Here is a 23,548-nt window from a genome sequence, read left to right as displayed (position 1 = left end):
TCGTCAGAGCACAGCGAGAGAGAGAGGGCATTGTTGGAGATCACACTTTATACTTGGGGACTGTGAGAAAACTGGACCATTCTAATGCATTTGGAACATTTTGACGATTTTCATTCATGGTTCGTGTACCCATACCATTGCAGTTGCTTACTTTTTCCAGTCACACCCAATTATTTTTCAGGGAAAAAAACGCAGCTACGTTGCTCTACCGAAAGCAACTGAAAGAGTAGAAAATGCGAAGAGATAAATAGATGTTTTTTCAATATCTGATTATCATAAAAAAACTTAAAAAAGCACGTGTTGGCATAAAAATTGAATGTAAATCTTCACCCATTGGCCAGCAGGGTTATTTACGATACCCTGCACCGACTGTTACGGCCATCATTCAACCAGGCGTCTGAACGCGTTACGGGTGGATTTTATGGCTCACAGTCCTAGCACTGTATTCTTGGTTCTTTCGGTAAAGTCACTTAGAAGGGAAGAAAGTCACGTAGAAGAACAAGAAAATGTTCTTGTTGTGGTTTTCACACCTGGTGATGATTGCTTGTGTTGCAGTCGAAACGTGGTGAGAATTTTATTGTTTTATATTTTTATTTTTTTTATTGTTTCCCTTCTACGTGGTGACTTTACCGAAAGAACCAAGAATATGAATCCCTGCCGTCACGAAAGCTTTAAATCACAATTTAGTCCTAGCACTGGTTTATTGAAAGGAATGTACTGATGAGCTGTGCATCGCTTGCCCAGTAACTTCACGTGGCACTTTCTCTGGGGAACAAAATGCACCATGTTCGTTTTGGGTTTTTTTTCTCTCCATCCAAGATCAAGTGTGTAGGCAGTGCAACTGCATTGGGGCCCCACAGATCAGAGGGCCAGGTCCACCCAGAGGAAGGGGGAGAGGGACATTTTCTTCCGGGACTTACACAAAAGAGGGCCCAACATACGGGCCTGGTTTTTTTTCGTCGCTCATAAATAAGATGACCCCATGTGGAATTCTTCCCCGACCCTCCAGCCCTGAGCTTCCAGAAACATCTGGGCTGCCCTGTAAAGGAACGCAGGGGCCAGGCTATGAAGCGAATTAGAATTGGACAGGATGGGGCAGGGGGGGGGGAATTTTTATTTCTTGTGCTAGGGCGCATGCCAACCACGCTACACCACAGCGAAGAGCAGCAGGGGGATGTGGATGGCCAAACTGGGCTTCCGCCAAAGGCGTTGATCCTTTTTTTTTGCAGCGGAGCAAATATGTCACTGCGCGTTGCCATAAAATACTCCGAGATGATTCCAATGCACCTACGGCGTACAATTAAAACAGGAGATGGTGTTTGCAGCCCACACACTTACAGCTGACACGTACAAATAGCGTCGTGCTTGGCAATGTAAGCGTTTACATATTTTCATTTAGGTTCAACAACAAACATCCTAGCATACGGAGCGGTATATATAATATGTAGTCTACATATAGCTAATCTTATTTTGCGTGTACAAACAGTGGGAGGCATTCAGCCTGTTGGCATTCAGGGGGGTAAATTCACAAGGATTAAGTATCCTGTGCAGCGCATCTGCCATACTTTGGTTACACCCTTGGCCATAACGCAGGTTATTACACTCCTCATCACCATCATCATCAGCTATGAGCCCCGAGTTGTTGCCATTTCTCACGGACTTGTGATGCGAAAATTACATGCAGTACTTGCACATGAGCTGATTTTATTGTTCCATCTCTGCGGTGCACGCCCTTTCGGGTACAATCCCTTCTTCGCCTGTGACTCCGTCGTACGTCTCGACCACCGGCCATCGAACCTTTGTAGCGACGTGTCCTGTGCAAACCCCACGTAATTTTTTTTTTATTTTTGTATTGAACAAGTTTGAAAACTCATTCCTGTAGAACTGCTTTTTAGTGTTTAGTTTGTTGTCTTTCGCTCCCACACCTCCGATTAGCACGGTTGGCCCATTACAAAAGCACGAGCGCTTGGGGAAAGCGGTACGGATATTCCGCAGACGAAAAGCCCGAGGCCTGGGGAGGGAAGAGCGATTAGGCTCACTGCCCCCTTACACACGTAGGGGCAACGTTCGGGATGAATGGTCAACTTGGGTGTGTTCTCTCATCCGTGTCCTCCTCTGCCTGTTTCTCAGTGTAACGCATTGTGATTGTACCTCTCTCGCTCTCAAGCAAAGACAAAGACCCCACGTATTGACTTAACAGACTGTTGGGGCAAGTGCTGTTAGCGAGCACATATTAAGGCACATGCATCACACGAGAGGGGGTGGTGTGGCGAGCACCACAAACGGGCCCCAAGTGCTGATGTCTACACACCGAATCAGATACACATTTAAGGCCGAGTAGCTGGGAACTGATGTCAGGTCGCTGGGTTCATAGTGCAGTGCACTCACAACTACACCACAGCTTCCTATGTACACACACGCGCGCGCGCAAAGCCACGATAAATAAAATAAACACATCATGAAATATACACGAAAGACGCACCGATCCCTTACGTCTGTCCATGCATGCTCAAATGCTACCAATGTATAATTTATGAGATGTTTTGGTCACCTCTGCCAAAAGGGGTGGCAAGTGGATTTTTGAAAGCTGCCACTATAGCCATCACCCACCGGATGATGTGTCTGGAAAAAAAAAACACTCAGTTACGACTTAAAACCAATAATAAAACTCCCACAGATGAATTAACAATGACTCGATATCGGTGCATATTCAATTGCTACGTCTCTACCACTGACCGGAGGTATTCAAGCAATTGCTTTGTGTTCTTTTTTTCAAGGCAGCTGACGCTAACACAAGCAAGTCTTCACTGGTCCATTTAAAAATAATCAAGCTGTAAAAATAAACTCAGACTGCAATCAAAATATCATCAAGCCCACGCTCTGCACGGCGTTCTTGTCCTTAAATGTTTTGTCTTTTTCTCAAACACTCTCGCGCCGCTTGGGTTTGCACGGAGGCAGACAAAACATTGCTGAGAATGGCTTATCCAAAGTACGTGCAAATTCATGCTCATTACGTTATATATATTTTTTTACCGTTATCACCGGCATCAGTGCACCTATTATGCCTACGCGTACGACGATATCACTCGGCATGCTCACGATTCTCGTCACGTCTCGGGAAGCAGCTGCGTTGAGCCCGGCGGTTTGTTACCGCATCAGCCTTTTTGGGCAGGGTCGCCTTTGAAGAAGAACTTCTTAACTCAATAGGCCTTTGCGCGAGATAAACTGGCTGAGCACTGGGAATGGAGACTGTCTGGGGGATACCAGGTGTCTGTAGGTTTTGGTTGCGAGGTGGCGAGGAGATTGCAGTTGCAATGAATCGACTCGAGCCGTGCGGAGATGTGAGTGTGAAAACCCCCTTGATTGTTATAACACAGAGTTGTCTCTGGATTAATCCCGGTTTCCTGCCACGTGCCAATCGCCGATCGATGCAATTGGTCAAACATCTCCAATGCGGTATCCTCCTGGGGGGGGGGGGGGTGAAAATAATACAGAGTCTTGAGCCACAGTGAAACTTCCCCTGGTAAATAAATGCCATTATTCGCATGATTACACCTTTGTGACTTGCATGTCAGAGAGAGAGAGAGGATGTGCACTCGGCGTGGCGTTGGGAGCAGACGGCAGGGCTACCTGGCAAATGTCTCATAATAGACAGCTGGGCCCTGCAACTGATTGATTGACATCAGAGGGGGTGAGGTTTCGGTGCAAACGAATCATTAATTTACCCCCAACTTTAGTGATGTCGTTCTCAAAACGTGTAAACCACTCACGGGCAGCAGGAAAGTGGCATTTACACGTACTTATTTCTAGCTCGCCTGCCTAAATTCACCACTATAATAACATCTTTGCCGGAAACCCAGCGATCTCCGTCTGCCTCAGCTCACTAAATAAAGTCAAACAACAGAAGAAAACACCGCCTCTCAAACCATAACCCAGCCCTCCTCTCTCATCAGGATTTGCCACGTGATGTAGGCATGGGATCTGCCAGGTGGCCCAAAGATGACATTGCCAAGTGTCACCCTCTTAATGTGCGTGGTGGATTTTAAACTGTTTGTATTTTATTTGACCGGGTAAGGCTCACTGATCTATCTAGCTCTTTTTCAGAAGCGACCTGCCCATCACAAATGATAGGTCAACGAAGTGGCTCATCATGTGGAAATGAATATCAGCAGCCAAATATTCTTAACGCACGTTGATTCTAAATGTGGAGGGAAAAACAGCAGGACACGGAGAAAAACATCCACGCGACCAGGGGGTAAGCATTCAAACTCTATTCTTACAGGCATCAGGGTTGGGATTGAATCCACGACCTCCTGTATACCAGGCAAGGTAGTTAACATCTCCTAGCCACCGTGGCGCCTCTTAGCGTGTTCTCCAGATGATAAGATGGGAGTTTCCCCCCCTCTGTGTTTTAAAGCAATAGTTGGGGGTGCATCTTAAAGTGTGTTCGGTGTGTGCATGTTTATTATTGTATTGATTTAAATATTACAACATCTAACATAGATAATACCTATAATAACTAAAAAAATTCCAAAAAAACCAAAACTACGTTTCGATCGCAACACAAGCGGTCGTCTTCAGAACCGATCTACGTGATTTTACCGAAAGACCAAAATAATATGAATTGCTGCAGTCACAAAAGCTTTAAGTCAAGATAGATAATACCGTAAGATGGAACATCTCAATTGGCAATGGGTGTCCAGTGACACACACAAGTAGCAAACACGGATATTGCGACGCATTTTTACGTAACTTTATGAACGCCGTACGCAACTCTTAAGGGTTCGTCTTTGGGGCCGTCCATAAATGACGTCACGCACCTAGCGGGGGGAAGGGGGGGGTCAGACATTTGTGACGATGTGTGACAAAGGGGGGGGGAGGGGGTTTGAGAAATGTGACGTCACATCAAAACAAAATAAATATAAACACGTTCTACTTAATTAACTAGACTTTTTAATAAATATTCTTGGTTCTTTCGGTAACTTTACCGAAAGAACCAAGAACCAAGAATATGAATCCCTGCAGTCATGAAAGCTGTAAATCTAAATTTTTAATAAATGTTTTATCCTACAACATCAGAGTGCAGCGTCACATTAAATACGCACTACAATGACAATAGTTTAAAACGATTTGAAGGTTATTTTATATATTTTTTTTTGGGGGGGGGGGGGGACAGAGCTGTGTGACGTCATATTTGAGGGGGGGTCTGACTTTTTTTTGATGCCATGTAACGATGGGGGGGGGGGGGGGCGGGGGTCAAAAATCGTCCAAAATCGCGTGACGTCATTTATGAACGGCCCCTTACTTTCCGCAACGTCTTACAACTTGGAGAAGACAGTAGTACCTCAAAGAGAAAGGAACATCGTGAGAAAACACAGGGCAGGTGGTAAACCCTATTCAGTGGTCCCTCGGTTTACAATGCCATCAATTGACGATATTTCAATGAACGATCCGCCTCCCATAGAGGGGTCCCCATTGTTTCAATTAACGATACATTTTCGATTAACGATGTTTAACGATATCATGCGGACCCACCAATTTCGGCCAATCGTAGCGCTTCTATAAGTGGACTCAGCAGCAGACATCAGCCAATCAGCGAACAGCGGTTTTATGCGCGGTTTTGAGAGCAGTTGACTGGCTTAAGCCATTTATTTTCTTCGCCTAATGTAATACTTTTTTTTATCATAAGACCTCCTTTGCCAGTACCAAAATGTAATAATAGGGTTTTTCCCCTTTTTTCTGGCATCAAAACTGAAACCTTTTACAAGGAATCATGCGTGCATTAACCACAATACTTGTGGTCAAAATACAAAACAAAAGACACACTCTGATAATATATGCATTGTCCTTGAAACTGTTTAGTCCACACCAGGGACGGCTTCCTTTAAAGAATCAACGATACATTTCATCGTATGTTTTTTGTTTGCATTTTGACCACAAGTATTGTGGCTAATGCACGCATGATTCCTTGTGAAAGGTTTCAGTTTGTTGCCAGAAAAAAGGGGGAAAACCCTATTATTATAATACTTTTTATTTGAATGCTTTATTTATTCATTACTTATCCATGTTTCTCTTAAATTGAATGCTTTAATATGTCCTTATAATGTTTATTTATTAATATTGCGTGTTTAAATATGAAAACTATGTGTTTTTAGGGCGACAAAGGTCAACTTCCGTTCGTCTGGGAACACATTAAGCCCGTAACATGTATTTCCTATATTCGATGAACGATACATTAAATTCACGATGGTTTTCGTGGAACCAATTAATATCGTTAACCGAGGGACAATCTGTACCCCGTATCTTCTACCCATCCTCGCGACCACGACCCCTAACCCCAAAAACAAAGATCCCCCGTATAGCCTTACCAGAATATTGGGGCAAGTGCTGTTAGTGAGCAGCACCTATGAAGGCCGGCACAGCACACACGAGGGGGTGGGTGGCCAGCACCACGCCCGGCCGCCTTTGCCTCCCTCGTGGTGATGTTTACACATGGCACCAGCTACTCATTTGAGGCCGAGTCGACCTTGGGTAAGGCCCAGAACCGGTTCAGAGAATCATCGCCGGTGCCGACGTTGGCCGTGAAGCTGGAGTCGAACTCGTGTCGCCGGGTTCGTAGCGCAGCGCGCTCACCGCTACACCACCCGGCTTCCCCCTTACAAACGCAACGCGTCCACAACATCAGCCCGTCCGTCCTTCTGGACGGCATCACGCGCTCCTCACAGCCCGTGCCACTTTACCAGCAACTGCTACGCCCCCCCCGCCCCCTCTCTCTCGTTTCCCACGTTAGAACAAATCTGTGTGGTGTTGGGGGGGGGGGGAGTTTGCTTATATCACAACTAGTACGCGGGGCGATTCCGGGGTGGGGGCTGGGGAGGATTGAGGGGTTGGTTGTTCACGCTGCGGGATTGTTGGTGGTTGTAACACACACAAACACACAACAGTCGTGGCAACTTCACGGCAAGAATAAACCTTGCAGCCTGCTGCTACCGTGGCGAGGAGGGAGCCCATTATCACATGCGGATCGTGCGCGCGGCAGGTCACACCAGTTCCGTGAACCAATCAAAAAAAGGGGTTGTCGAGAGCGTAGCAATTGTTGACGTTGTACCGTTTGACTTCGTGTAAAAAAAAACCTACAAAAACAAAGGTACAGCATTTCAGCAACTACAATCGCTGGCTCACAACCACTGCTGGTGGAAAGGGCCCTCCAGGAAGAGGGAGCTCTTCTCGGAGGTACGTTGTCCTGCTCTTCCAAGATGCCCAGGGGGATTTAAGGAATGCTTTGACTGCTGTGCGGGGAAACTGAACTGACCTCTGGATTGCAAGTCCGGTGTGCTAACCGTTCCACCGTGGCATCGTCCTTTATATAAGGCATATTTGTTTTTTTGTTTAGTTTTTAAACGTGACCACTGTTAACATAGCGTATCATCAATAATGTTCGCCCAGGCGGGGAATCGACCTCGGCATGCTGTCACTGCGCCGACCGCAAACACTCACGTGATCACGTTGGCCACACAGTCTCACGTGATCACGTTGGCCACACAGTCTTAAAGAAAGTCAGATGACTCGGCGGTTAGGCAAAAGGCCAAGTTGGGTTGTGTCGAGAGAACACGCAATCTTGATCGAATTATGGTGACATTTGTTATTTTTACTTATTGTGGAGCATTAAGAAGAACAACAACGTAGCCCAGAGCTGATTGTACGTAGCGGTCAATTATCACCGTTCTGTTTTCTCCGTCGACATTATTTCTATTGTGCAAGACATATTGTCATCTAGCTCTAAATGGATGTAAATGAGACAAATCCAAAATCTGGAGATGATTAGTTTTCATTTTCACGAAAGCCAACCGGAATGAAGCATGGGTAGCATAACCATCCTTTACATAACAAAAAAAGAAGTCATCCTCGTGATAATTACGAACACAAGTAAAAAATGTGTTTACAAGAGGTGGAATTATATGATATGGAAATCTGAAATGTTTAATGCAGTCCTGTCGTTGGTAACCAGGCTGAGACCGTCACCTCGCTGCACATGGGAATCTGGTTTTAGTCATCCAGGAATCGAACCCTGGGGAAACTCAACATTTCCAACTCACCTGGCCACAGCAGCTTGTCATTGTTATTGGAAAGGCGGCTTGATTAAAATTAATTCGCTCTCCTTTCGCTCAGTCGTTATTTTTGCTTCGTTGCCATACGGTACTTAATTTTGTTTGAGTTTTCTCACGTGATAATTCGTGACTCGGGTCACTCTTGCAAAATGAGATTTATCCTGGCTTCTTGTACTCTGGTACTCCGTGGGAGAAGCTGGAATTGGCCAATGGGATTAGGGAAATATCCATCTCATTGTGGAGGTTAGGCCCTAGCATTCAATATGTAGATCCAAAGCTAAATGGATTATATCAGAATGTTTTCAAAACATATCTAAAACATCTAAACATATACGTTGCTGAGGTGCTGCCCCAAAGCCCGATACGGATCAGCATTCACTGCTGATCAGCTCTGCCACCTGGACTTTAAATGAAAAAGCTACTTAAAAGATATTAAACAGAGCTGCATCTGGTGATGTATAAATCCCAAAAGTCAAAATGCAGAGGCATCGAACCCACAGGGGTGTTTGTTTAGTTTTGGATCATTGGCAGAGGCAGAACATTCAAACATGCTGCGCGTTGCAAAGTTTGTGTTTTTCAATTTCAAGTCCCATATGTGGGGCCCTATTTTAGGTAACATGTTGTTTTGTCGAACATTGCAATGCAGAACCATCTTGAAAAAAGCAACTTGAGACTCAGTGAGGCTCCCCGATTAAATCAACGTTCTTTAAAGTAACTTATGCCTTACCGTCTAAATTGTGATTCTTGTTTTAAACGAAAAACACTCTTAACCCACGGACAGCTGCGTGCTTAGAATACGTACATTGAAAGACAGACGGAAACAATAATCCATTGGCGAGAGAACATATGCACGTTAAAGACATCATTCAAACTGTTAAAACAGAGGTGAGTGGGCATGGGCAGGATCCCGTCACGAGAAGGGACGACAGCCGAAGGCCAAGACAAATGATTGGAGTGGCGGTCAAGGAGTAGAACGCGTCCAATCGGTGTCCACCGAGGCGACGAAGAGGATAATGGATCGATCTTTATTTTACTCGGCAAATATCGCCCTCAATAAAGTAAGCATCGGTGCACATTGCAGCGGAACGGGAACTGCACAGGGGGCACGGAGCCACAGGAATGCCATCAAGAAACCCGCCGCGACCTCTGCGGCTAGCACCGACCGAGCAGAGTGAATTGCAACCGCGCGCAAAATAAAGTGCAACAGCGCGCAACGAATAGCATGAGAGAGATGAGTAGTAAATTAACATAAATTAAATAAAATAAATGAAAAGTTAAAGAGACCGTTTTTATTTAATCATTGTTTGATTGTATGGGAAGGCAAGTCTGAGTAGGTGAGTCTAGCCCAGACCACGGAATTGAGAGACACTCGGTGCATTTCGGATGCCCGGTGGCAGGCAAGTGGGGAGCTCCAGATTTTTTGGGGCTGCGCTCAAGAAGGCTTCGTCCCCACTGCGTTGGGTGAACAATCCCTGGGCTGTGCAAGTCTTTCTGTTCCCGTGGAACGGAGTGTGGTGTACAGTGAGGGATAACAGTATTTGATCCCCTGCTGATTTTGTACGTTTGCCCACGGACAAAGAAATGATCAGTCTATAATTTTAATGGTAGGTTTATTTGAACAGTGAGAGACAGAATAACAACAACAAAATCCAGACAAACGCATGTCAAAAAATGTTATAAATTGATTTGCATTTTCATGAGGGAAAAAAGTATTTGACCCTTCTGACTTAGTACTTGGTGGCAAAACCCTTGTTGGCGATCACAGAGGTCAGACCTTTCTTGTAGTTGGCCACCAGGTTTGCACACATCTCAGAAGGGATTTTGTCCCACTCCTCTTTGCAGATCTTTTCCAAGTCATTAAGGTTCCGAGGCTGACGTTTGGCAACTCGAACCTTTAGCTCCCTCCACAGATTTTCTATGGGATTAAGGTCTGGAGACTGGCTAGGCCACTCCAGGACCTTAATGTGCTTCTTTTTGAGCCACTCCTTTGTTGCCTTGGCCGTGTGTTTTGGGTCATTGTCATGCTGGAATACCCATCCACGACCAATTTTCAATACCCTGGCTGAGGGAAGGAGGTTCTCACCCAAGATTTGACGGTACATGGCCCCGTCCATCGTCCCTTTGATGCGGTGAAGTTGTCCTGTCCCCTTAGCAGAAAAACACCCCCAAAGCATGTTTCCACCTCCATGTTTGACGGTGGGGATGGTGTTCTTGGGGTCATAGGCAGCATTCCTCCTCCTCCAAACACGGCGAGTTGAGTTCATGCCAAAGAGCTCCATTTTGTTCTCATCTCACCACAACACTTTCACCCAGTTGTCCTCTGAATCATTCAGATGTTCATTGACAAACTTCAGACGGGCATGTATATGTGCTTTCTTGAGCAGGGGGACCTTGCGGGCGCTGCAGGATTTCAGTCCTTCATGGCGTAGTGTGTTACCAATTGTTTTCTTGGTGACTATTGTCCCAGCTGCCTTGAAATCATTGACAAGATCCTCCCGTGTAGTTCTGGGCTGATTCATCACCGTTCTCATAATCATTGCAACTCCACGAGGTGAGATCTTGCATGGAGCACCAGGCTGAGGGAGATTGACAGTTCGTTTGTGTTTCTTCCATTTGCGAATAATCGCAACAACTGTTGTCACCTTCTCACCAAGCTGCTTGGCAATGGTCTTGTAGCCCATTCCAGCCTTGTGTGGGTCTACAATCTTGTCCCTGACATCCTTGGAGAGCTCTTTGGTCTTGGCCATGGTGGAGAGTTTGGAATCTGATTGATTGATTGCTTCTGTGGACAGGTGTATTTTATATACGTAACAAGCTGAGATTAGGAGCACTCCCTTTAAGAGTGTGCTCCTAATCTCAGCTCGTTACCTGTATAAAAGACACCTGGGAGCCAGAAATCTGATTGAGAGGGGGTCAAATACTTATTTCCCTCATTAAAATACAAATCAATTTAGAACATTTTTGACATGTGTTTTTCTGGATTTTGTTGTTGTTATTCTGTCTCTCACTGTTCAAATAAACCTACCATTAAAATTATAGACTGATCATTTCTTTGTCCGTGGGCAAACGTACAAAATCAGCAGGGGATCAAATAATTTGTTCCCTCACTGTATGTGCCTGAAGTGTTGGATGTGCAGGTGGTGTTGGGTGTGTAGGTGTTGTGTGTGCAGGTATTGGGTGTGCAGGTGTTGGGTGTGCAGGTGTTGTGTGTGCACGTGTTGTGTGTGCAGGTGTTGGGTGTGCAGGTGTTGAGCGTGTAGTGTTAGGGGTGCAGGTGTTGGGTGTGCAGGTGTTGGATGTGCAGGTGTGGGGTGTGCAGGTGTTGGGTGTGCAGGTGTTAGGGGTGCAGGCGTTGTGTGTTTAGGTGTTGTGTGTTTAGGTGTTGGGTGTACAGGTGTTGTGTGTGTAGGTGTTGGGTGTTCAGGTGTTGTGTGTGCAGGTGTTGGGTGTGCAGGTGTTGGGTGTGCAGGTGTTGTGTGTGTAGGTGTTGGGTGTTCAGGTGTTGTGTGTGCAGGTGTTGGGTGTGCAGGTGTTGGGTGTGCAGGTGTTGTGTGTTCAGGTGTTGTGTGTTCAGGTGTTGGGTGTGCAGGTGTTGGGTGTGCAGGTGTTGTGTGTGCACGTGTTGTGTGTGCAGGTGTTTGGTGTTCAGGTGTTGGGTGTGCAGGTGTTGGGTGTGCAGGTGTTGGGTGTGCAGGTGTTGGGTGTTCAGGTGTTGAGTGTGCAGGTGTTGGGTGTTCAGGTGTTGGGTGTGCAGGTGTTGGGTGTGCAGGTGTTGTGTGTGCACGTGTTGTGTGTGCAGGTGTTGGGTGTGCAGGTGTTGTGTGTTCAGGTGTTGGGTGTTCAGGTATTGGGTGTTCAGGTGTTGGGTGTGCAGGTGTTTGGTGTTCAGGTGTTGGGTGTGCAGGTGTTGGGTGTGCAGGTGTTGTGTGTGCACGTGTTGTGTGTGCAGGTGTTTGGTGTTCAGGTGTTGGGTGTGCAGGTGTTGGGTGTGCAGGTGTTGGGTGTGCAGGTGTTGGGTGTTCAGGTGTTGAGTGTGCAGGTGTTGGGTGTTCAGGTGTTGGGTGTTCAGGTGTTGGGTGTGCAGGTGTTGTGTGTGCACGTGTTGTGTGTGCAGGTGTTGGGTGTGCAGGTGTTGTGTGTTCAGGTGTTGGGTGTTCAGGTATTGGGTGTTCAGGTGTTGGGTGTGCAGGTGTTTGGTGTTCAGGTGTTGGGTGTGCAGGTGTTGGGATGTGCAGGTGTTGGGTGTGCAGGTGTTGGGTGTTCAGGTTCTGGGTGCATTGTTACACCGTGGGGTCACAGAAGATGGTAGTGGTTTGAGAAGACCTTCATCCAGCAGTAGATACATCACGTCTGATAATCATGACGCTGTGCTTATTCGTTTACATTGAACTTATCAGTTTATCTAATTATCCTTGTGAAAAATTAGAAAGGTTGAATGCAGGCGTGTAATTGCGTACTGATTATGAAGCTAAACAATACGTGCATTGACTCACACGTGTAACAATGCACGTTTTTCAACTGAAATATTTGGTATGTGAAGGGTTCGCGCTATCCCTGCAGACACTGGAGGCCGCTACATTCAACTCAATGCTAAAAAAAGGGAATAATACATTCTTAAATCAAATTGCGGCCCTGAAAAGAGGAAAGAATACATTCTTAAATCAAATTCCGACCCTGCGATGCGTGACCATTCATTTACCGACTGGGGGTGCGCGTTGGGGCGGGTGAATAGTTACCCCGCTAGTCGAAGGGCATTCATTCTTTTTTACTTGAACGAGAGACCTCCCAGGACTCGTGACATTGTGTGTAATTGCCTATGCTGCTTAACATTAAAATAAAATCGATGGAGACGCAGGCTTGGAGAATTGATCGCATGAAGAGTATACTTAATTTTGCGGCCATATTTATCTCTGAAGGGCACTGTGCAGTACATTATAATTGTATAATTGGATCACGTGGGGTGGGGCGGTGGTGTGGCGGTTAGTGCACTGCACGATTAACCTATGAGTTTCATTGCCGAGCACGGCTAACATCAGTGGCGATTGACACCTGAACCGATCCTGGGCGCTCGCCCTTTTCAACAACCCACACAGGTCAGCGTGGTGAAGTGTGGTCAACCATTGCCCTCAAAAGACATGGTTTTTGGAAGCATTCGTCCCTCGGTCGATTGACAAATGGCTATCAATTATGAATAATTGGCAAGCGACTACGAATTACGTAACATTTAAAATAAACCACGAGCACAACTGAATCTCGAATTAGTATTAAACTGCGCTGCTGCTGTGATGTAACAGCTCGCAGACTGGAACGGCAATTCGCTTATCTCCGGTTCAATATCCCAGTGCGGCAGTTGAATACATTGAGCAAGTTTCTCAAATCTCCTCGAATCTCTGTCCAGCCAACCGTATAAATGAGTACACCACTCATAATAAAGGCTTTCGGATTCGATCGCGTAAGCATGAATGCGTCGCAACCCTCCACCATTCGACATGGCCAATCAGTAAAATATATGTGTCCCGTTAACAAAACGCCAATTAGTTACTTCTTCAGCACACCGGTGTGTTTTAAGAGTGAATCTACAACATTTAGAATTTGAGTACACCACTATTAGTCGATCGTCACGTTGCTTGTGGTGGGGCAAATTGCCTGCGGTGGTGGCAAATGGTGCATTGGTACTCCCACCTTTTACAAGATATCTGACCAGTATGGAAGAGTAGGCCAAATACCATCGACAGGAGCTCTACAAAGCTCCCTCCGGTGAAGGCCCTTCTGCCAGCAGTGGAATAAACAAGTCACTGCTCACCTTGTATTTGTACTGTATCTGTAAGTATTATCAGAGCTGGACGGCAAGAGGCACTTCACGTTTTGTAATTGGCCGTAGGGAATCTCTACCACTGGCTTGGCATGGCGATGGATGAAATGTTTCATGGGCCCACTATGTTAGCAACTGAAAAGCAAGCAATGCGCACTGTGACCTCTGCCCCAGCGAATGCTCGTACTGCTCAAGGTCAAAGCGTATGGCAACAATGCCACTCAAAGCCACATAATCCCAGAGCCCGTGACACGTCGGCCGTTCACATGGCTGTGGCATTGTGAGCAGATTCACAGGGCAGTGGTTGTGTAATCATTTTTGGACCACATTATACGTTTCTTCTTTTATGTGTTCATATATGAAACGTTTTAAATAAAACATTTATCCCGACTGTGCTGTCGATGTGATGTCACACCTGTATATTTGGAGTTTGTGTGTCCCTCGCTTCCCGTGGTGGCGTGGATTTTTCTAAGGGTCCTCCGGTTTTTGCCTCCATATTTATAGGCGCGCGCTTCAGAGTAATTGGCCCCTATACATTTCCACACGGTAAGCCACTTCGTTCAGCTTATCATTTGTGATAGCCAGGTCGCTCAGTGGGCCTTACCTAGTAAAATTAAACATTAGTTTCGTTTAAATAGTTTAGTTTACGCCACTGCTTCTCCCAACAGCCACGACAATATCCTAAGGGAACCACCAAAGCCATAAACATCGCTGATAATGCACAGAGGGAATTATCAGAGGTGTAATAATTAATCGATTAATATGGATTCTTAAGCGCACGGATAAATGCATGAACCGTGTTGTCTAAGAATTGACGTTTTTCAATTCGTACGTGTTACACCTGACCCACCTCAGCCACTAGAAGCTGCTACATTGCCCACAGTGTTAAGGAATAGATTATTGAAATACGCAACAAATCATTGCATCGCAAGGGGAGTGAATAGTTATGCCCCTAGTAATTAGGTTGAAACTTCGTAAAAAAATGTTTTATTAATAGCAATTACAATACATTTTTGACAAACTCTTTAAAAGGAGAATCATTTTGCTGTCACACAGAGGCGCATATTGTGATGGATAATAATTATGGTGAAAACAATGAGTTTCTGCCTTTGCTCCAGCAATACGTATGAAGTACAAAACGGCATGACGTTTATAATTACTAGTTTTAAAATAACATTTGTGAGGTCCAGGCAGCTGCCCCAGTTTCTAAAGTGATTTCTCAAGTGTAGTGAGTTGATATGTCTCAGAAAAAAAAGAACTCCAATCATATTAAATTCGGTTCTGCATCAAATTGGTTGAATTTCCAACTGTAATGAGCAAATATATCGGTTTGACATCATAGCGATATCATAATCGGGATAAAGTTGGTTGGAAAGAGACAATAAACGTCAAAGTAAATGACGTTGCTCTTGACTTCCTCTCCAACGCGCTTCAAAAGAAAACGCTTCTCTCTCGGGCCAGCTGTCATCACAACCCTCCGTGCACAAGCCCTTGAAGAAAGCACGGCGCACCGTCGCATTCCCAAAACTCGTCTCAAACGGGACACATCTGAGGGCGCTCTCCAAAAGGCGCCACGAGGACGAGGTGGTGATTAACACATACGAGGCTTTTCTCCACACTTCCCCCCCCCCCACCCCCCTCGTTTCCTTTGCCGGCAGATGTATGTGACGTGCGTAGCAGACGACAGATCCTGTGGATGAGTTCCACGCGAAAACAGGGCCACGGGGAGAAGCCGCAAATAATTGGTCGCCGTAACTTTACCCGTAGTCACATGGAGCTGGAAGAGGCCACCCACATCCGGACTAGAAGCGGCGCGCTGATTTGCACCCGACCAAAATTGTCCCCACGCAAATTCCCGTGAGAACGAACTCCTCGCTACGGCGGTGAAATCCCCGGGTGTGTTCTCTTTATTCTCACCTGTTCCACCTTGATGTCGTATTCTCCGTGTATCTTCTTGCCTTTGAAGAACTTGGCCCTGCGAAAGGCAAGGACATGTAAAAGTGGATTTAAAAAAAAAAAGTCACGTTAAAGCCACTGCTGGAGAATTTGAAAGTTCACTGCCGGAGTCCAAACTACCCCGGGGCATACGGCAGTGAAGTCTCCCTGAAGAGAAATATAAAAAAAACGTAAATACATGTAGAGTACATTAATTCATGGCAAGTAGCATTTTGATGGCAACACAATTTGTTTTCGTACTTATCGAACATTATTATATTGATATTCAAATGGAAGCTCATTAAAATCGTGGCCTTTTTGTACTTGTTGAGAATCCGGTGCTTTATAAAAATATAGCCTTGAACAGATAAAAAAACAATTATACACAACGAAGCACTTAAAGATTATAATTTAATGTGCCCTGAATGGATTCAATTGTTGAAATAGATTGTTACGCATAGAATTCACGTATTGACTTGGCCTGTGCCTGTCACATTTACTTAGGACTTCCGCAAGTTATACGCAAACGTTACCTTCAGACTCACGTCGCATTAAAAAGTGTACGCACGAGACAGAGCCAATGAGAAATAGGACACGAGACGGTGCAAAACAAGGCGACGAAAACAACCGCATGGATCGCGCTTCAAAGTTGTCATGTATGGACTTGAAATGCGAAAGAAAACAGAACGCCGACCTGACTGATTTTGATTTAGCCGCTACACTTTACCAGCAGCGTCTGTGCTATCACAGTTATTAAACCCCTGCGGGCTCCCGTTCTGTGCCATGACGGGTGCATTTAATAATCCACGTGTAATAGTGTGGCACTTCGTGTCAATAGAGCACGGGGCCATGGGATCTGGGCCTACTGGCAGATCCGGCCGAGGGAAAAATGTGGTTCTTTAATAATGGATGCAAGGAAAATGAACTCAGGACTTTGTTCAATGCATTAACACACACTCACGATGTGCTTTCAAGGCTTCTGTGTTGACCCCTAGCATTTTTGTGCCTTTGCATATTAATTTAAGTATCAAATAAACCTTACTATTACGTTTTTTTATGGAATTAAAATGGGGTTCACAAAACATCTTGGACCGCCCTGTGTACATCGGCTACACGTGTGTTGCCGTGTGTGTTTTTTTTGTGTGTTATGGCACTGGCAAAGGTCGGCGACTTTCCCAACGTGCACCGTCGGGAGGAATAAAAAAGAAGGCACCAGCAAATTTTCCCGAGTATCTCAGAGGGATGAAAGGGTTGTGTGAGATTGCCAAGCCATCACCGGCATGGATATTCTACGGATGAGGCCTGATCTGCCATCCGAGAAATGGAGTCTTTGTGTCTCAGTCATCGATGACTGCACAAAATAAATTATACATCTTTGAATACGGGTTTTTATGCCGTTTGGCCCAGCCTATCCCACTGTGAGCAGCTTGAAATAAATAAATAAAGGCAGATAAATAAATATATAGGGGCACACATAAATAAGACTTTCATTTATACAAAGAAGCCTCACTCACTGAGTCTCACGACTCTCTTTTTTGTGTCAGCTCCTGTCTCGGGATTACTGATCAATTCTAGACACTGCATTATTTGGTTTGTTGGACGGGAACCAGAGGGGCTGGAGAAACCCCACACACATGACGGAAACAATACTCAAAGGGCCGCACCATCGCTGTCCTGTACTGACATTTTGTGGCCACCTTGCAGCACGCGAATACACTGCCTCGTCTTCCCAGGCACTCTCCCATCCTGATACTGAGCCAGGCTCAATCCTGCTAAGCTTCCACGACCAAGCAGCATCGGGTGCATTTAAAGCCACGTTTATCAACAGATGTGTGAGTGGAACAACGATTCGCACAGTGTGAAGGAGTGAACTCTTGTGTGTGCCTTAAAGAAAATTGAGGGCACACCAAACAGATTTGTTTTATGTCTCTTTTGGGGTCGTTTTGTTCCACTCGACCATATTTGGCTCAGCAGCAGAAATGCTGAGCTTGTGTCTAAATCGCCGACGGTAACGTTAGGACATCATTCACATTCATAACATTGGGGTATTGTATTGATTCTCATAGAGAGACAAACGAGGCAGATAGTGCTTTAGTCAATATGTATCCTCATTGTGTTTTGTCTAGATAATGACGACCGCACAAAACATTTGCATAGACGCATATAAAAACAGAACTCCGTTCTGTATCTCCACACAACCATACAAATACGTTTTAGTCCATCGACCTATGGGCTTTGCAGACCAATATCATCCAATATTATTCAGCATCACTTGTGTAAGTGAGCAACCTATGGACCTATTTTGACCTTCTGTGTCTCATTAGCAGAGCTAGGCTTGTTAAACAATTTTCTGGGTTATCAGGTGTTTTTGGCAAGTAATCTTTAACTACGGGGTCCTATATATTAATATTCTTGGTTCTTTCGGTAAAGTCACGTTGAAGGGAAACAATAAAATAATGAAATATATATAAAACAATAAAATTCTCACGACGTTTCGACGGGGGTCCTGTTCAATGCAAAACACAATACCGTATAGCTCATGCATTTATGTGGAACATTATGTGGAGCATACATACAAGATGACTGATTTCTTAAATTTTTTACGAAAAGAATGTCCTCAAGTAGTGGTTCACCATTACACCTGGAGTACTTTGTGGACTGTGATTTCACTTTCCCTCGAAAGACCCATGACTCACTACAAGCATGGCCTCTTCCCCAATGGCAAATGCTATCCTTATGCTAGTTAAAGACAAAGATCTCCAGCATAGCCTTAACAGACTGTTGGGGCAAGTGTTATTAGCGACCACCTATGAAGGCCGGCACGGCACACGAGGTGGTGGGTGGCCAGCACCAGGCCCGACCGCCTTTGTCTCTCCAGTGACCACATTTACACAGTGCACCAGGTACTCATTTGAGGCTGAGTCGACGTAGGGGAGGCCCAGGTCGGGTTCAGATAATCGTCACCGGCGTTGGTCCGTGAATGGGAATCGAACTCCGGCCTCCAGGTATGGAGTCCAGCGCTCTGACCGCCACAGTAGCGCTCCCCATGCTCGATACGAGCACACACAGAGACAGGCGCTCGAGTGGCGAGTTACACAGAGGCAAAAAAGACAAAGATCCCCTGTATAGCCTGTAACAGACTGTTGGGGCAAGTGATGTTAGCGAGCACCTATGAAGACCAGAACGGCACGCGAGGGGTGGGTGGCCTGCACCACGCCCGGCCGCCTTTGTCTCCCCAGTGGCGATGTTTACATACCGCACCAGGTACTCATTTGAGGCTCAGTCGACCTAAGGGAGGCCGAGGACCGGTTCAGATAATCGTCACTGATTTTGGCCGTGAGCGGGAATCGAACTAGAGTCGTCAGGTTCGTAGCGCAGCGTAGCGCTAACCGCTACACCATCGCTCCTCACTAAACTAAGGCAGCTTCCAAGCCACCCACACAACTGGAAAGAACACCATAACAAATGTGATGTGTTTTTTTACATCAAGCGATGAGTCACCTGGAATCGGGCCACCTAGAACGCTCTTCCGATACGTTCAATGTGAACTAATAAGCATGTCATCATGATCATCAAACAAGGAACAAACACCATTGGGTGAACTCCGGTCATCCTCGAAGCAGCTTTTGGCTAGCCATCGAACAAAGACGTTCACTGCACCGCGCTTTCAGATGCGCTTCTATGGCTGTCTGGAACGCTCTTCCTTCCGATAATAGGAAGCCGCTGTGGCAATGCACTTTTAAAATCTAGATTGAAAACTCAATTCTTTAGAACTGCTTTTTGTGTTTCATTTGTTTTGCCTTCCCCCACGCCTCTGATTAGCATGGCTGGCTACGTAGGGTGGGAAAAGAAGTTCAGCATACATATATACACTAGCTTGTCAGCACCAGAGAATTACTCTTGCCCATATCGACATGCTCTCGTATTTTTTTCTCACCGCTACTCACTTAACGTTCAGTAAAAAAAAAGAAGCAGACCGACCAATTTGGTTGACATTGATCAGAAGCGCGGATTTTAATGAGGTGCCAAAGTGTGCAACGTTTTTTTTTCCATACGGATCGTTGCAACAACACACCGATTGATCTGAATGCGCATTCTAGAGCAACGAAGCACATAGATGGTTTGTGCGCAAACATCCACGACAGTTGTTAAGCTCTGTAAGCTATGCCCGGGTCGACGTAGCAGCCGCACTCGCGCTCCTCGTCACCCAAATGACGCGAATTACCTCGTACCCCCGCACCTGGTGCGAAAGAAGTTCAACACACATACACATTTCGACCTCGCTGTAGTCCTACACGCTGCGCTGTTAGCGAGCACCTATGAAGGCTGGAACGACACGAAGGGATAGGGGCCAACACGATGCCCTATCCGCCTATGGTTCCTCAGCGCTGTTGCTCACACACACACACACTGGCACCAGGCACACTTTTACGGCTGCGCCGACACAGGAGAAGCCCAGGAATGGTTCAGTTCAGATATTCATCACTGACGTTTGCCGCGAGAGGGAAACCAACTTGGATTCGTAACCACGACACTACCGCCCTCCACAAGCCTCGGCGCCGTGAAAGCCTCACCACTTGCCCACCACCCACCGACACCAAAGACAAAGATCCCCCGAATAGCCTTCAGCAGACCGTTGGGCCAAGTGCTTTTAGCGAGCACCTTTGAAAGTTGGCACAACACACCGGAAACCAGGTTCTCATTTGAGGCCGAGTCGACCTAAGGGTGGCGCAGAACCGGTTCAGATAAACCGCCATCCAAATTGGCCCGCGAACGGGAATCGCGACGTCGGGGGGGTTCGCGGCGCAGCAGCGGTGTCAACCGCTGCTGCGCCGCTCCCACGCCACCACCCGCACCACCACCCGTGCCACCACCAGCGGCATCACCCGTGCCACCACCAGCGGCACCACCCGTGCCACCCCCAGCGGCACCACCCGCGCCACCCGTGCCACCACCCGCGCCACCACCCGTGCCACCCCCAGCGGCGCCACCCGCGCCACCCGTGCCACCACCCGCGCCACCACCCGTGCCACCACCCGCGCCACCACCCGTGTCACCCCCAGCGGCACCGCGGTCGTTGCCCCATCGGCGGCGAGCCCTTTCCGCTGAGATATCGCGGCGCCGCGCGAGCCACAACCCGCTCGGAATGTCGCCCAGCCGTGTGGGCGGCAAGAGATTGATAACGGCGCGGGGGGCTTTTGAAGTCGCCCCGACCTCGACCGACAGCGACATTCCTCGCGCCCCGCCTCCATCTCCCTGGTTGGTGGGGATTTGAATTGGGGCGAGGATCGCGACCCACCTATCCACGCGAGTTTCAATTCGAATCGATTCAATGTGTGATGTGCAACTCGCTGAGAGCCACGGGGATTTTGCGTCTCTTTTGAAAGAGGTCCAAGTGATTTTAATTCAAGTGATAATTAATATTAATGCAATATTAATTCGTTTGCAGCCGCTGGTGGGCGAAGGCCAACATCACACCGTAGCAGTCACTAGTGTTTTGTGCTGTACTTCCAACATGCTCATCCAGTGAGGCAACATTTGGCGAGGGTGAACGGGTTGCCCGGCCAGCCAGGAGGACTTGTTCAGATATCACTTTCCACTGTCAAGGAATCGAACTTTGATGACACCCAATGTTATCAGCGACTACGCTACTACTCCACCCCATTTTAAAATATATTATTATCATTTAAATCACGAAAGGACAGTTATTTGTATGATTTAGTTGAGAATCATTTTCCATTTGGGCTTGTTCATAGACTATTACGGCCTTAACCAATCACAACGTACTAGGCTCTCTCTGTGGTGGGACCCCAAACTACTACAGCCTGTTCTCCTATAACGCGGTAGTTGCGTTCTGAAAGACCACCGCATTATGGAACAATCGCGTTATAATAAATAATATAGGGTGAAGCATAGTCCGCGATGACCTGTGAGACGCGTACACATGCAGAACAAAGACCGAGGTGCGTGGGTAGCGTCTAGAAGCATCCAGCAACATCCCGCCCTGTGCGACGCTACGCCGAGGCAGCCGTACGACCGCATATTACTGCTCACACAACGTAGTTCTGTTCACTCGATCGCGTTATATGCAATTCGCATCCGCGTTATATATATAAAAAAAGTGTTCCCTGATACATTAATCGCGTCCCAATGAATGTCATGAAAACAACACGCGTTATAGGTGACTAGACTATACCAGTATATGTGAAATCGTCTTCTTGGCAAGAGCGCTGTCCCACTAGGCCATACGGTCACACAGTTATCCTGTCCATCGGTCTGTCCAGATCAGGGATGAAAACACTATGGCCAACAGGCCAAATCACGCTCACCAACTCGCGTAATACGTCGACCAGCAGAACTCAAACGTGGCAATAAAAACGGCCTGTCGCTGCCATGACATTTTTATTCGGAACGTGAATTATATCAGATGTCTGCGTGAGATAACTGAGAGAACCATCGCGGTCGGGTATGTAGGCTCAGTAGTCACGTAACACAGGCATTGTAGTGGATGTGGGAGCCTTGGCACCGTGATGCTATGAGTCCTCCAATATAAAGCGCAATCCAGAACAAGAAGAGAAATATACTTGTAAAATCATGTGGATCTGCAAGTCAATCTCGAATTTGATGAGGTCAGATCGCAGCTTCTCCTTGCCACACATTTGATAAATAATGTACACGTTCACATTCCAACTAATGCGTGTGTACAGGGTCACGTGAGCAAGACTGCCCCGTGGTGAGATGTTTGCTATCTCGCCTGGTATACTGGAGGTCGTGGGTTCGATCCCGACCCCGACACCTGCTGTATATTTGGAGTTTGCGTGTCTCTCTCCCTGTGGTCTCTTCGATTTTCTCAGGGTCCTCCAGGATTTTCCTTCCACATTTAGCAACACGCGTTGAGAGTATCTGTCTGCTATACATTTCCACACTTTGTTGAGCTATCATTTGTGATAGCCAGGTCGCTTCTGGAAAAAGAAGCTACGTAGCTCAGTGGGCCTTACCCCGTCAAATGAAATAAATAAATAATAGTTTAGTTTATCGTTTTAAGATTGTACTCCGATTCATTCCAGGCCGAACGGTACAACATTTTCCTTCACCGCTAGTATTGAACGGCTCTTTACTTTACAAAGGTGGCCAGGCGTGGTGCTGGTCGCCGACCTCATCCTGTGAACTGCTTCCAATGGCTTTTACGGAAAGATCACAACTTCCAGTCTCTCCGTCCCTTTATTTTGACCCCGATATGTGCGCGCCTGAACACACGCATAGGAAAGTGCACAAAGACAGGGATTCCCTGCATAGCTTTAACAGACTGTTGGGGCACACGTTGGGCCGCCTTTGTCTCCCCAGTTGGCGATGTTTACACAACGCACCAGGTACCCATTTGAGGTTGAGTCGACCTAGGGGAGGTCTAGGACCGGTTCGGATAATCGTCACCGGTGTGACCGGCGATTGAACTCGGGTCGCCGGTTTCGTAGCGCGGCGCGCTGACCGCTACACCATTGCTACCCACACACACACAACCAGACACACACACGCGCGCACACTTCACCTTTAATGAAGTAAGATAATTATTTTAACACTGTCATGGCCAAATCACACATGGTTGACATTGCAGTTACACTCAAGAGAGCAGAAAATTGATTTGTAAACTCAAACTGAATAAATATTCTTGCTAGGTTTTTGTTTTTTTCTCACG

General features: G+C 46.6%; 1 protein-coding gene across 1 annotated transcript in view; it reads right to left on the bottom strand.

The window, feature by feature from the left end:
- Positions 1-23,548, bottom strand: part of LOC116947499 (synapsin-2-like) — a 146,224-nt gene that overhangs the window by 101,232 nt on the left and 21,444 nt on the right. The window contains exon 2 of the mRNA XM_032963314.2: positions 15,838-15,895. Coding sequence (XP_032819205.1) covers positions 15,838-15,895 — 58 coding nt within the window. The remainder of the gene's footprint in view (positions 1-15,837; positions 15,896-23,548) is intronic.

The sequence above is a fragment of the Petromyzon marinus genome, chromosome 30, assembly GCF_048934315.1.
Source record: "Petromyzon marinus isolate PM22_M1 ecotype Great Lakes invasive population chromosome 30, UKy_Petmar_22M1.pri1.0, whole genome shotgun sequence".
Classification (NCBI taxonomy): Eukaryota; Metazoa; Chordata; class Hyperoartia; order Petromyzontiformes; family Petromyzontidae; genus Petromyzon; species Petromyzon marinus.
Note: the sequence above shows the minus strand (reverse complement) of the source record. Positions and strands in the feature narration are given on the sequence as shown.